This window comes from Scardinius erythrophthalmus (genome assembly GCF_964197995.2).
Source record: "Scardinius erythrophthalmus genome assembly, chromosome: 7".
NCBI lineage: Eukaryota > Metazoa > Chordata > Actinopteri > Cypriniformes > Leuciscidae > Scardinius > Scardinius erythrophthalmus.
This window is the reverse complement of record NC_138227.1, coordinates 4,098,259-4,114,236: the sequence shown is the minus strand read 5'-3', so window position 1 is coordinate 4,114,236 and position 15,978 is coordinate 4,098,259. Positions and strand designations below refer to the sequence as shown.

General features: G+C 38.3%; 1 protein-coding gene across 3 annotated transcripts in view; it reads left to right on the top strand.

Moving 5' to 3' along the window:
* LOC308694114 (NLR family CARD domain-containing protein 3-like) overlaps positions 1–15,978 on the top strand; it is a 93,305-nt gene that overhangs the window by 65,115 nt on the left and 12,212 nt on the right. For all 3 annotated transcript variants that reach the window (XR_014030558.1, XM_081371442.1, XM_081371443.1), the window contains one exon: positions 4,146–4,319. Coding sequence is in view for 2 of the 3 variants with exons in the window: in XM_081371442.1 (XP_081227568.1) it covers positions 4,146–4,319 (174 nt within the window). In the remaining variant the exon portion in view is untranslated. The remainder of the gene's footprint in view (positions 1–4,145; positions 4,320–15,978) is intronic.

Sequence of the window (15,978 nt, the reverse complement as noted above, 5' to 3'; positions counted from 1 at the left end):
TCAGAGGTAATATCAAAACACGACAAGTGGATCATTGTAATGTGTGATTACAACCCCTTCACAGAAAGGCAATAAAAAAAGGATTCATTTTATAAAAAAAAGTTACATACAGCACTTTTAAATATATCTGTAAATTTGAGATAAAATTAACTGTTGGATTTTTACTCAATTATTTTGGTATGTTTAACTCAAACAATCAAGTAAATGATATTCAGAGATTTTATTAAAGGTGCTCTAAGTCATGTCACGCGTTTTTTAGGCCAAAACATTTTTTGTCACATACCGCAAACATCTCCTCACTATCCGCTAGCTGCCTGTCCCCTGAACACACTGTAAAAAAACGCAGTCTCTGTAGACACCCCAGGCTCCACAAACTGCAACAAAAACAAACTGAGCAACAAACAGAGCGACCCGCAGCACGAAACATAACAAACTGTTCCAGCCAATAACCGACAAGAATGATGTGGGGGTGGGGTTCGGGGGTTAGTGCGCGGATGAGGAGGAGGGAGGGTCTAGCTAGCCTCCGTTTTGTTTGACAATAATTCGAATGTCAACATGAAGAAAAGTCTCCCGGGATCGCTTAGACAACCTTTAAGTTAATAAAGTTAAAAATTTCTGTAATATTTACTAAGCCACAGAATTATTTTTTACAGTGCACTCTCAGTTTGTACAAAAGTTTCAGTTAAGCTCAAGTGCTCAAAAAGGGCATAAACCAATATCAATTCAAAAAGTTATCTTCAATATAACGGATAAATACCCTAATGGGTAACCCTTCCTTTTACAGTCCCCTAATTACTAGGTATTTACCTGGTAAATATATGGTAAGTTATAGTTGGTTATTGGTAATTACCACAGGTAACAAGTATGTAAATGCAGAGAAACTACAAACTAATTACTATTTTTTGGGTGAAGTATTTACCTGGTAAGCATATGGTAAATTATAGTATTTTAGTGTGTAATTACTTAAGGTGATTAGTATGCAATTACAGAGAAACTACCAGGGAAAAAAAACAACACTGTTAAATATCAACTCAGTTAAGTAAAGTACGGTTGCACTTTACTTACTGAGTAAATTGTAAAAACATCTGCAAGAACATACCCAGTATTTAAGATGTGCCATGACATTAGGGAAAACTGTTCCTGTGGGGTAGTTACCAGGTAAGTGTAAGGTAAATTATTTGATAAACCCTCTATAATGGGTGTAGCAATGAACAACAACTATGTAAGACAAGGTAATTTATTGGAAACTACCGTCTTAATTTCAAGATAGTAATAAATAAACATGGACTGTTACCAACATAACCCTAGGGTAACTGATGGGTAATACTGGAGGTGTTTCAAAAAATTGGCTGCCTACATTCTGAAGAAGTACACAATTAAATCAGAGTTATTACCAACCTAAACAGGTAACAAGTACACAGTACTTTGTTGAGTTGATATTTAACAGTGGTGTTTTTTCCCCTGGTTTCTCTGTAATTGCATACTAATCACCTTAAGTAATTACACACTAAAATACTATAATTTACTATATGCTTACCAGGTAAATACTTAGTAATTAGTTTGTAGTTTCTCTGCATTTACATACTTGTTACCTGTGGTAATTACCAATAACCAACTATAACTTACCATATATTTACCAGGTAAATACCTAGTAATTAGGGGACTGTAAAAGGAAGGGTTACCAAATTGTCATAATTTAGAAATAAAAGGCATTTTTCCTAGCCTGATTTTAGCCCTCTGATTTGAACGCTCTATTTGAAGGGGCGTGTCTGCTGTGATGCTCAGTGTAAACGCCCACTGCTGTGATTGGCTAACAGCTCTGCATATGAATAGCTAGTATTACATGTGTAACTCTCTCGAAAAGATTTTAACATGTTTTTATTATTACAGCTCTCAATGTTAACTACTCGTGAAAAGTGATCATTATAGCATTACAATTAGATCTATGCCATTATATTTAGATTGTAGCATTTAAAGATTGCAGTGATGAGCATAGCCAATCACAGACATGCAGCGATCTTGCCGTTGCTATCATTATAACTAACAGTGCAAACTAAATATAAATAAGAGATTTGTTGATTTATTATGGGAGTTTTGGCGTGAATCCAGAACTCAGTCAATGATAAACACGCGCTGTTTGATTGACTGCTACAGCTATTGTAAACAGAGCGTTCTTTGATCACTTTCTATATATAATTCAATCAGTTTAATTAAAAGATTATTTACACACTACTAAGAGAAACAATGTGAAGTTGACAGATTTAATTTACTGACAGGACAACGAACATCTGACTGTAGTAACATGAATTATTACATCAGAAATCATTGGTCACAGATCAGGCATTAGAATGAAGGGTTACTTACATATTGTGGCAATATTGTCGAGTCAATATCGTAAAAGCGTGCAAAGCCTGCGCCGAGATTGCGGACTGATTTACCAAAGAATCCAGAGAAATGTACTGCATAAATAATGTTCAACTGAAACATTCACATTGTTGAAAGTAAATAACCAAATTCCTAGCATTAGGATCCTTTGGACTGTAATGTTATTTTTAGTCCAGTCAGTGACCTTATGATCTTGTCTCTTCCTCATCTCACTAACGCCAGTGGGTGGGGCCAAAGTAAATTTTCTTCTGCAGAGGTGGTCGTTCACCCTATCTATGACGTCATAAAGAGGCACATTCCAGAATGAGTCGTTCCCTGGGCCTAGTAACAATAAAAGCTGATTTTGGACTAACAAGGAAATTTTCAGTTCTGAAACTTTCAGGATATTCTTATAATATAATGACCTCTTATATTTCAAAACCTCAAGGAAAATTTTATTTCTCTGTTCATGACCCCTTTAAACAATAAAGAGCTGGATTTAATCGCATGCAGTGATACTTTTAATGAAAACTCAAAACAACACTTCTTATGAACACAATAATTGCAGAGAATGCGAACAGAACAACCATCATATTTACAAATGCGATTTTAATAGGATTTCAAACCACGTGTATGTAGCTCTTTATTATTTGATTATTTGTAATAATCACATTTCATGTGATTATTTTTTTTTTGCCATTCACAATTGCTAAATCTGATCAGATCTATACAAAAATGTCGGCTAAAATAACTAGCTTCCAGCAGATGGCCGTACGCATCGATTTACGCCAAAAGAGTAACCCTTGAACTTGACGCACAACTTCAAACAAACAGGGCTGGGCAACCGCGTTCATCATTATGTTGTGTGTTAAGTTCAAGGGTTACTCTTTTGGCGTAAATCGATGCGTCTGGCCGTCTGCCGGAAGCTAGTTATTTTTGTAGATAAAGTTTTAAATATGGATATTTTTCTAACACGAACGCATCGCTTTTTTCTTCAACCGTTTCCAGCACTTTTATCATGGATGGATAGGGTTTGATGGACTTCCAAAAAGTATATCCATTGACTCCCATTATAAAGCTTGGAAGAGCCAGGACATTTTTTAATATAACTCCGATTGTATTCGTCTGAAAGAAGAATGTCATATACACCTAGGATGGTTTCAGGGTGAGTAAATTATGGGCTGATTTTATTTTTTGGGTGAACTATCCCTTTAAATAGACAGACAGACAAACCAATCAAAGAAACGAGAAACAGCTGAAACTATTTAAACAATGGGTAACCAAGTAAACTAACTGAAACCTGGGGAAACAACTGAAAACTAAGACCCAGAACTGAAACATAATACAAAACCCACCCAAACAGAACACAAACTCAGAATACCTGTGACAGCAAAATTGCTTCTTTTGTATCAGAAATAAACTGCAACAGAAAAAGTTAGGTGCCATGCAAAATTTAACAAATAATTGCATTACTCATTACAAACGTATTGGAGTAAAGAGTACATATACTTATTCAAACATTTAATCTATTAGAAAGTAAAACTTGCTTATGTCTTTGATACTCAGTAAAACTATAAAGTAGCCAAAAATATACTTAAGCACAGTAACTAATTACATTTACTCAGATACTGTACACCACTGGTTTTGGGAAACCTACTGTAATTTTAGGATGATTCATACAATTGTTTCTACAATCTACTTAGGTTTATGATGTTTTTGGGAAATGCGGCCCTGTATGTTTTGATCTGAGTTAGTGAAGAGTGTGTCTTTGTTCTCTACAGGTTGATTAATTGTGGTGTCACAGGTAAAGGTTGTGCTGCTCTGGCTTCAGCTCTGAGATCAAACCCCTCACACCTGAGAAAACTGGATCTGTCTGGGAATAAACTAGGAGACTCGGGAGTAAAGCTGCTTTCTGCTGGACTGGCGAATCCTCACTGCAAACTGGAGGAACTGGGGTAAGATCATCTCTCTGATAGTCACATGATTTGGTGCTCAGAGAGACATATTTTAAATAGTTTATATTGAGAACAAATCAGTGATTGTAATTGTAATTAGCATATAATGATTTTACATGAATCACATTCAACATAATAACAGTTAATGTGTTTGAAATTTGAAGCTAAAGCTGATTTCATTCATCTTCACTCTCATCACATCAATGGCAAGGCAACATAAGGCCTGGGAGGCACTGGCCCACTTAGGGTGTATTCAGACCAGGAAAGTCCGATAGTTCACTTGCTTTGGTCCGGACCAAATAGAATGTTGATTTTTTTTTTGTTTGGTACGGTTCGCTTTCACACTGCTCTTTTTGCAAGTGAACCAAAATGTGTAAACAAAACCACACGTGTGCTAAGGTCGTCCATTCATTGGACAGGAATTCTCAAGCAGGGAAAAGCTGGAAGTGCACAAACAGGCTCAGCATGGAGATATTTCGTAATGTAGCCTAATATTTGTTATTTTACTGATTTGGTGTTATTCTCTACAAACGTAATATGAAGAAACTATATGGTATAGATAAAAGCCCGCCCGCACAGACAATTGATTGCTTGGGTCCTTACATGCGCTTCGTGAGGCACACTAGCTGGCACATACACGCAAGGTCTCTCGCTCCCTCTCTCTGCTGTGCGCACGCTCTTGCTCGCTTGTAGATTCCCGGAGATTTGAACTGATTCGCGGATATCAGGGAGCCGCTATCGACATGCGGGAGACTCCCGGAACTTCTTTATTATGACATTATATTACTGCAGGATTATGCCAAAATGTCCGTTTTGTTAAGTATCCTCATAAGAGCAGTCAAATAAAAAGACGCAGTTTTCTGCAGTTGGGTCGGTTCATGTTCACACCGTAAACGAACCGTACCAGAGTTCGTTTGGAACCGTACCGAGACCATCTCTTCAGCTGGGTCTCGGTTCGATTGTTTGGTCCGCACCAGAGTTCGATTGCTGTATTCACACCTGCCCAAAAGGTCCGCACCAAGGGGGGAAACGAACTAAGGGACCGTTCGGTATTTATGGAAGGGGCCACCGGAGGAAAATAGGGGAGGGTCATGTCTTTTTATTCTTTGTTGAGGGGAGGGTCATCCAACTTTTTTTAAGTCTAAGGGGAGGGTCACCCAACTTTTATATTCATGAAAATAGCAACATTTCAAAGTGGCTTGTTTGGTGCTATTTTGTTCCATTTAGCTCCATGGCATGTTGATCTCGCGTTATCAGCCCCCCTTCGATATCAGATGGGTCTGACCCAACAAAAATCACGTTTGCCGCTGTTCGCGCACTTCAGTTCGTGCTTAGAAAAAGTGCATCATGTCAGAACAGAATGCCAGAGAAATGTTTACCCGGCAAAGCTTTAAAGCACGAGCTAATAATGAACTTTTGTGAATGCGAATAAGTGCACAGTGTCCTGTGAGTGTACCTCTACCACTGCATTAACATGTGATGTGAACGTACGTCGAGTTTTACAGTATTGGGACTGAGGCAGAACTGCAGATAGAATGTGCGCTAGCGCGATACCATAGGCCTATTTTAGTTTCTATTCTTATTTTGTTTCCACGATGTGTAAGATGTAGGGCTACCACATCTTTAAATTACTATTAGTATTATTTAAGTTAACATTAAATACATAGACCTACACCACAAAAACTAGTTGAGGATAAATTTGGTTAAAATTGGGCGATTCCAGTGTTATGGACGTGACATTTGCAGTCAAAACTTGAAATATAAATTCTCAGAAAATGCATTTAATACCAATATGTTGAAACGTCTGAAAGGAGTCAAGACATTAGAAAAATATCAGTCTACAAATGCGTTTTATATTTAATATGAGGGAAATACACATGTGACGTGACACAAAAAATCTTTAACTTTTAGGTGGCAAAATATTTGTTAGTAATTCTATAAATTACACTGTGCAAACCAAAAGATATATACACACCGGATGAATAAAGATCGGCCTCCACAGAACATCAAATATTAGGCTATTTTTATTTTATTTTTCGTGTTCGCATTTATGTGAAAAAATAAAATAAAAACAATGTTACGGGCGTGACAGTTCTCCATTACAGACATGACTGCTCTGCGTCTGAAAGCGACTTTTAAAATATCCCAGAGACCTCAAACAGAAAGCACAAAGCCTTTCTTTAAAGTGAATTTCGATTCTTTATTAATTGTATCTTAATTTTAATCAATGTTTCATCTGTATTTAATAAATAGCCTAAGAAGTAAATATAGTAGAACTGTCTAGGTCAGGGGTTCCCAAACTTTTTCATTCGAGGACCCACCTAGACAAGTATAATCAATCTCAAGACCCACTTGCACTGGTGCTACCAACTTTCTCAGTTGGTCGCACCATGATTTGGTTGCACATTTTAAAAAAAAAATTTTTTTTGCTACATGCCATGGGATTAATCAATGCATGCTGATGGTCTTAATCTGTATACCCTAGTTTTGCACTGATGTAAAAAAAAACTGAGTGACAAGACCTCATGTTAGCAAAATATTTGAAACTTTTAACTCTTAAAAAAACATAAAAAATAAAATAAAAAAACATGAATTTTCTTTAATGTTTGATTATAATTTTACCGTCTTCACATAAGGATGGGAAATGATAAGATTTTATCAATAATAATAAGGCCACTGACGATTCTGATTATCGATCCGATTCTGATTATCGATCCGATTCTTTAACGATTCTCTTATCGATTCTTGATAGCACTGTGTGGAAAAATGTAGTCATGCTTTTAAAAAAAAAACAAAAAAAACAAGTGGTTTTATTTATTTTAAAGCCTAAGCTTGAGTAAGCAAACTGTACTTTTTATATAATTTATGTAATAAATAGAACCTATTGTAAAGTGTTACTGATTATACACCGATTCAGACGTCTCCTGAGTTCACTGTTGGAAAGATCAGTTGTTTAAAACCATTCATTAAAATGAATCGTTCAAATTTGTCGCGAATTGGACGTGTTATGAGCGTTGTGTGATTATCCCAGCAGTTAGGACATGGACATCCAAGATTTGTGTCAACACAGAAAACATTTCATCACTGGATAGTTTTTTTCGTTTAATTAAAGTGTTGTTTTATGTCAGCTGAATGTCCGGAACGCTTTTCAGAGAAGATAAGGCAACTTATTTAGCACAATTCACACCCAGCGGTAATTAAGGAAAAAAAAATCTCCGAATGCTCCACATGAAACTTTGGTCTTCCGACCTTTTACCACCGTGTCGATTTATTTTGATTAATATGTGCGAGGGAGAGAGAGCAAGACAGCGCTTAGTTTGGAGACGGTGAAGTCTTGTTTACACTTTCGCCTGGCTCCGAAGAGAGAAAGAGAGCGCGCGCGACCGAGTCTCTCTCTCTGCTCGACGTTCTTTCAGTTAAACATGCACTGTGACTCTGTCACAAGCGCAGCGTTCATCTACATTACTCACCGATCAAATAAGACTTTGGCGGGACAAAAATTCACTTTGGCGGGCGCTAAAACTCACTTAAGAGTCGTTTGGTCATTAATCGGACTGGTTTTGTTTCACTCATCGTAAGGTAAATTTAGCTGTAGCTAAGTGCCTTTGTGCGACCCACCTTTTCTCACTGTGTGACCCACAAGTGGGTCGCGACCCACAGTTTGAAAACCACTGGTCTAGGTGATCATGACACGGAGGCGCGGGCGAGTGAACTGGACTCTTGTCTCATAAATGAACCGAAACTCAGCGTAAGGTAAGCTACTTGCCTCACAGACCTGAGAAATATATAGAAAGCTTGAAATGTCTACTTTTAAACAGAACAATTCAAAACGAAGGAAAACAGACTGCTTTCTGCTTTTGAAATGTGCATTTCTCTCTGGCGCGTTCTGAGAAGATCAGGGCGCATCGTCAACTTCATTGTCAACTTCATCTTTGCAGTCGACACAGAACACACTTGTTTATTAATAAACAATTAAAATGTCTCCTTACTATATTTGCTATATCTGACATATTAGGCTAATAATCATTACTTTTGCCGGTTATTTTGTGACAGCTTTTAGATGTTTTGTTGGCAGCGCCACCCACATGGTGAACGAGTCACACCGCATCAGCACCGAAAACATTATTTTTTTCAAATCTAAAATCAAAAATCTTGATACGAACCGAATCGTGGGTTTGGTCTATCGTTACAGCCCTTGTAAGATGAGAAAGCAAGAGTTTATGGTGTAAAAAAAAAAACAATGGCTATCTGAACATCTTTGCAGAAGTAGGCTAATCAATAAATTATCGGGGAGGGTCATGCCTTTTTTCACAATCATTTTGGAGGGTCATAGAAAAAATTATTGCTGGCGAAGGGAGGGTCATGTCTTTTTTGACAACAGATCTCAAAACTCCTCCGGTGGCCCCTTAAATAAATAACGAACAGTCCCTAAGTTAAATGGACTAAATGGACTGCATTTTTATATAGCGCCTTCACAGACCTATGGCCACCAAAGCGCTTTACAAGGCCTCACATTCACCCATTCACTCACTCATTCACACACCGATGGCGGTGTCAGCCATGCAAGGTGCCATCCAGCTCGTCGGGAGCAGCTGGGGTTAGGTGTCTTGCTCATGGACACTTCGACACTTGGTCAGGTGGAACCGGGGATTGAACCACCAACCTTTCGGTTTGTAGACAATCTACATGAACCACTGCCGCCCCGTTCAATCGAACCAAACGAGGCAGGTGTGAATACACCCTTAGATTGACAGCTGTTCCACCTGATCAAGTGAGACACAAAATAGTTTATTTGAGGGAAAGGAGAAAAATCACACATAAATGACTATAATTACTGCTCAAATTCATGAATTTAGCGGATATCACTCCTAAAACTTTGCAGTGTGTACGTGGCCGCAAGTCATGCATAAAAAACTAAAGATTTATTCAAACTGAATGGATTATATATAATCTAGAAAGCTGGCAAAGAGCGCTCCCTTATAATCACTAAAACGATGTCACTCATCTCAGTTCATCGCGATGACGATCTCATGAAGTTGCATTATAATCAATGAAGCTGTCCACACTGCACAATTAATCTCTTATTTACAAAATGACTACACTTTGTTATAATGAGAGGATTTACGAGCGTGCAGAACTCAGCTCTCAACAAAAACTCTGACTTTGAGCAGTGAGTGGATTCTAACTTTAAACACCTCTGTTTGGCCATTGAGTTCAAGAAATCAACAGACATATCTGTTATTGGCTACATTGCTTAACGCTGCAAAAACATGTAAATAGAAACCTTTGATGCTCTGCCTATGATTATTTATCTTCATTTATTGTTATTTTGTTCATTGGTTATTTTATTTTTGAAAGGATTTTGTTGTTTTCATGAAACTGTTAGTGTGCTGGTTTCGGCTGCTGCAGCCACATCCTCATCTCATGTATGAAACACCTGCAATTCAGAAACTACCTGCTAATGCACTCGCATTCACGTAAAGTAGTCTTGTTGACAAGTTTGGGTGAGTAAAGGCAAAGCACTCAAAATATAGTACCTTCAGTGCCCTGTAGATGGCAATTGTCAGCATGGGTTGCAGATTAAACAATAAAGAGCTGGATCTAATCGCATGCAGTGATACTTTTAATGAAAACTCAAAACAACACTTCTTAGAAACACAAGAATTGCAGAGAATGCGAACAGAACAACCATCACAAATAGAAATGCGATTTGAATAGGATTTCAAACCACATGTGTTGGTAGCTCGAAACATATTTGTAATAATCACATTTCATGTGATTTTTTTTGCCATTCACAATTACTAAATCTGATCGGATCTATACAAAAATCGGATTTGGATGGACAGTATGAACATAGCCAATGAACAGAAGAAACACAAGGCTTAAATAGACAGACAAACCAATCAAAGAAACGAGAAACAGCTGAGATTATTTAAACAATGGGTAAACAAGTAAACTAACTGAAACACAGGGAAACAACTGAAAACTAAGACCCACTGAAATGAAAACTGAAACATAATACAAAACCCACCCAAACAGAACACAAACTCAGAATACCCATGACAGCAAAATTGCTTCTTTTGTATCAGAAATAAACTGCAACAGAAAAAGTTAGGTGCCATGCAAAATGCAACAAATAATTGCATTACTCATTACAAACGTATTGGAGTAAAGAGTACATATACTTATTCAAATATTTAATCTATTAGAGAGTAAAACTGGCTAATGTCTTTTATACTCAGTAAAACTACAAAGTAGCCAAAAAGATACTTAACCCTCTGGGGTCTGAGGTGTTTTCTGGGCCTGGAGGTGTTCTGACATGCTCTGACATTTGTGCTTATTTCTGTTACTTGTGACATTTTCATGGCTAAAGTCTGATTACACTGTATTCAGCACAAACTCTGCTACAATAATATATCAGCAGCATGTATGTAAAAGTTTGTAGTTTTGAGATAATGACATTTATGCGTGGTTTGTGAAAATACAAAAAAAAAATTGTCACTGAAATAAGGCCATGAAACCCATACTGATTATTTCTTCACAAGACTTTTGAAAATTGTATCACGTAACCTAGAATATTTGCTCCAAAACTATGTGAAAATCATCCTGACTGCTCATTCAGATAAGACAATTTATTGATTTAAAAACTGTAAGACGTGTTTTGTGTGAGAAAGCTTTATGCGAAGGGGCGTGATCACCTCATTAATATGTCAGCTTTTCACACCTGAGAAAGACAAAGACCCTCCCTAATGGCCCTATTAGGAGCTATCAGGCCCTATCATTCTGAGCGACCTTGCACAAAGAATGAGATTTAGAAAAGAATGGCTTTTTGATTGTTTGGATTTATTTACAACACAACATAATCCAAATATACACAACAAATGACAAAAAAAGCACATTATATAACACACTGAACTAAAGACAGAGACTTAACCAGTCACACACCTTTGTGTCATTACTGAAACATAGTACATACCTTTCATTTCCTTGGTGTTAGATTTTTCACTTTACCATGTTCATGTACAGAGACTTATGTGAATGTTGAAGTCAACAGGACTCCTCAGTGGGGCATCTGGTCCCTAAAAAAAAAAAAAAAAAAACGCTGTGAACATACTGATATCAAGAGAAACTATAAGGAACTATAAAAAAACTATAAAAAAAATGAAGCCTATTGTTTGGCACATTTTGCTTTTCAAACGCATGCAGAGAACATTTACTGAAGTGATCAAGCCGTTCAAAACTATTAAACTAATTATTGTTACCATATTATACATCTACGTTTGAGCAGATATCCACAAACACAGTATTTAACAGTAAACACGGTACTAAACATTATAATATTCACCATAGTAAACACTCATACTAGCCTACTTTTATCATGCTGTGTTTTATTATAGAATATAAAAACATCCTCGTGTCAGACATTAGCACTGAAAGGTTGCCTACCAGTCTAGTTCACATTTCAACAAGTTGTCTATTTATAGATACATATACATGTACGATATTAGGCTTAGTTCATGTTTTTACTACAATCTCATTTCATAACATACATTTTAATCTGGCACCACCAGTTTAACATGTCATACCTTAAAAATCGTCTCATCTTCAAATCACGTTCTTCTAATTCTTCTGAGGTAAATCCAAGTGAAACAGCACAGCACAGCACAAAAACAGTCTTCCAAACTTGATGAAAAGCAGAGAGGAGTAAGTTACCGAAGTCTCTGATTCTTTGTTTTGAGGTGATGAGGGCGTTTACAGGTCTGCGTTTCTCCGCGTTAATCATTTGCATGTCAAACGCTCGTGCGCGCATGGGCGTGGTCATATTAGAGTTAATGAGAAAGCGTTTGAGAAACTGTGCATGCTGCTGCTTTCATACAGATTACTTAAACAGAGAATATTTGTTTTTTATATAATTTACATACTTTAAAAATAGAGACTCCAAGCGTTGTATAGACATGCGTTTCAAGTCTGTGTGTTACGACCACGGCCATAACACAAGAGAGGACTTAGACAACTCAGCTCGTACAATAGGGGTTTATTAACAAAATGATATAGACATAACGATAGGAAAATGAACCGGGGTAGGACACCACAAGAGAGCACACAGAACCGCCGCCACGCAGGTTTGGCCGCTTAGACTTCTTATGCCAAACATACAGGATCCACAGGTGCCGGCAATCAGTGCCTAATAAAACAAAGACACAACATACTCGCCCCCTAGAGGACAAACCGATCATAACATAGAATAAATTAATCACAAATACATGAATATGTAACACCTTCACCCCCCCAAAAGTGAACCTTCACCTTTTTCATTACCTTTCTAGTTTATGCCCCTAACCCACCCGGGACAGGGCATCAGCCACCAGATTATCCTTACCTCGAACGTGTTTGATATCGAGGTCATATGGTTGTAATGTCAGACTCCAACGCATAAGACGCTGATTAGTGTTGCGCATTGAATTCAAAAACAGAAGAGGATTGTGATCACAATACACAACAATAGGATGAGAGCGAGGACTAAAGCCAAAGCCTCCTTCTCAATAGTAGAATAATTCCTTTGGGCAGCAACGAACTTCTTTGAAAAGTTACAGACAGGGTGTTCTACCTCATCAGAACCCCTCTGCTGAAGAACAGCTCCCGCACCCACGTCACTCGCATCCACTGCGAGGTTAAAAGGTCTTAAGTGATCCGGTGCCATCAAAACAGGCGCTAAAATCAACAAGGATTTAACATTCTCAAAAGCACTCTGACATGAGTCTGACCAGTGAAATAACAGCTTAGGACTTCGCAAATCAGTAAGGGGTGAAACCACAGTTGCAAAATTTTTACAGAACGCTCGATAATAACCGACCATCCCTAGAAAGCGATGCAGTTGTTTTCGATCGACAGGTGATGGAAACTCACAAATTGCGGTAACCTTTGCCGCCACTGGACGAACCTGTCGCCCACCAATCACTTTACCTAAATAAATTAGGTTAGCTTTACCGAATTCACATTTACTTAAATTGACAGTCAGATTTGCACGTGCCAAACGGGAAAAAACCTCCCTAAGCAAGTTCAAATGCTCATCCCAGGAAGAACTGTATAAAACTAGGTCGTCCAAATAGGCTTCACAACCAGTTACGCCTGCCAGAACAGTATTCACTAGTCTCTGGAACGTGCTAGGAGCATTTCGCATTCCGAAAGCCATTACCCTATAATTAAGGAACGCATCAGGAGTTACGAACGCTGAAACCTCCTTAGCACGATCCGTTAAAGGTACCTGCCAGTATCCTTTTAACAAGTCCAGTTTTGAGACGTATGTAGCGAAACCTACACAATCTACACAGTCATCCACTCTCGGCAACGGATAACAATCAGCCTTGGTTACAGCATTTACTCGCCGATAGTCAGTGCAGAATCGATAACTACCGTCAGACTTCTCCACCAACAAACACGGTGAACTCCAGGGACTAATACTAGGCTCTGCGATTTGATTCTCTAGCATATACTGAACTTCTTTATTCAAAAGAGATCTTTTAATTGGATTAACACGATATGGATGTTGCTTAATAGGTCGAGTGTTAACCCTCTGGGGACCAAGCTGTTTTTGGGGTCCTTGAGATGTTCTGACATGCCTTGATATTTGTGCTTTTTTCAGTTATTTATAAACATGTTAATGGCAAAGGTGTAAATTCACTCTATATAGCACAAACAGGGCTACCATAATATGCGAGCAACGTGTATGTAGATGTTTGTATTTTTAAGAGAATAATGTTTATGCGTGGTTATTGGAAAAAAATAAAAATGAAAGTTGCTGATTTAAGAACACAAAACACATATTGGGCCCTATCTTGCACCCAGCGCAATTGACTTTGTACACCGACGCACGTATCATTCCTATTTTGCACCCGCGCAAAGCGCGCTTTTCCCTCCACAGAAGCACGTCGTTAAACTAGGGAATGAACTTGCGCTCCCTGGGCGGTTCAGCGCAAAAAAGGAGGCGTGTCCCGGCGCAAACGTTCCTTCATGCTATTTTGCAGGTTTAGAAAACAATTGCGCCACAAACCAGGAAAAAATAGTTTAAAGTCAGTGGCGCGTTGCGCATGTTATTCATATGCTATTTTAAGGGCGCATGCTTGGCCATAATCAATGTAGCGTGTGCACAACGCGCATACACTTTGATTATCTCATATACACAGAGGCAGCAGTTTTCATTTTTGCAAATCATACATTATTACGATAGATAGATAGATAGATAGATAGATAGATAGATAGATAGATAGATAGATAGATAATTTATTATAAAAACATACATCTAGCTTACACATTTACCCAAATTATCATACGCCTTTTTAACCGAAGTTAATTTGGGTGGGTTTCTCCATCCCCAACGTCCCTGACGAGTCCGTTGCTCTCCTTGGCTGTGAACCGCTCCTGGCGCGCGCCTGGCAAATCCGCCGTTAGAATACGAATACGCTTTAGAACAATCCGCCTGCTCTTAAAGGGAATGTGAGATGACGCTCTGATTGGTTTATTTCATGTTACGCCCAAACCACACCTATGAATAATGAAGCTACTTCAGACCAACCCATTTTAGACTTGCGCCTGGCGCAAATGTCATTTATCCCGCCGGGAAAATAGCAACAGCGCCAAGACCCGCCCACAAAGTTACTTGCGCTTTGCGCTTTGACACTTGCGTTTCAGATCGTTAAAATAGGGCCCATTAAATATGTGTCAACAAGACGTTTGACTAATTGATGTTGTCCCTTTAAGTTCTAGCTTCAAAATTATGTGAAAATCATCCTACATAATTGTTCACATAAAACACTACATTGATTTAAACATTGTAAAACAGTTTTTTTGTCAGAAGAGGTTTATGCGTGGGAGTGGTAATGGGCCATCAATATTAATGAGATTCAGACCAGGGGTGTGACATAGACGCTCCCTCAAGTGCTAATGGGCCATCGAGTGAGGCAGCCTGAACAAAGAATGAGGAGATTCAAATGTTTTGTTTTTCAATCTGTTTTATTGTAATTTTGTAAAAACAAAAGTAAAGGCAGGTATCTCACAGTAAATGCTTATGCCCCGTTGATGCGGGCTCTAAGCAAATCAAATGTGACCAAAATAAATAATCAGTCGGCTATAAACAAAGCAATTGTGAGCGATAAATAAACAAAAGTAAAAGGCAGGTATCTCACAGTAAATGCTTATGCCCCGTTGATGCGGGCTCTAAGCAAATCAAATGTGAGGAAAATAAACAAAAGTAAAGGCAGTTCGCTATCCTTCGCAGACCACGCCTGCTATGCTAGCGGGCTAAGGCTAGTAGCGGAAGTTTGGAAAGGTGGATATAAGTAGTGAAATTAAAGCAATCCGATTGTTTTGAGAATACAGTTACATGTCTTGGTGCCATTTCTGAAAACAGTTCCTGTTCAGCTGAAGACACAAGTGAACATTACATGCCTGGCATTTCCAAGGTGTGTCCTGCCTTTTACCAAGCTGTCCTTTGCAAAGCACACAGATCTTGCGTCCAACTGTGCAAATGTTCTTTGCATCTGAGATCAGCTCCGCTCCTGGAACCGGCACATGGTCACTACTGGTTTGTTTTGGTGCTACTTTCTGTGACACACCACAGAGCTCTGCAATAAGCTGTTCCATGAACTGTTTATGGGTCATG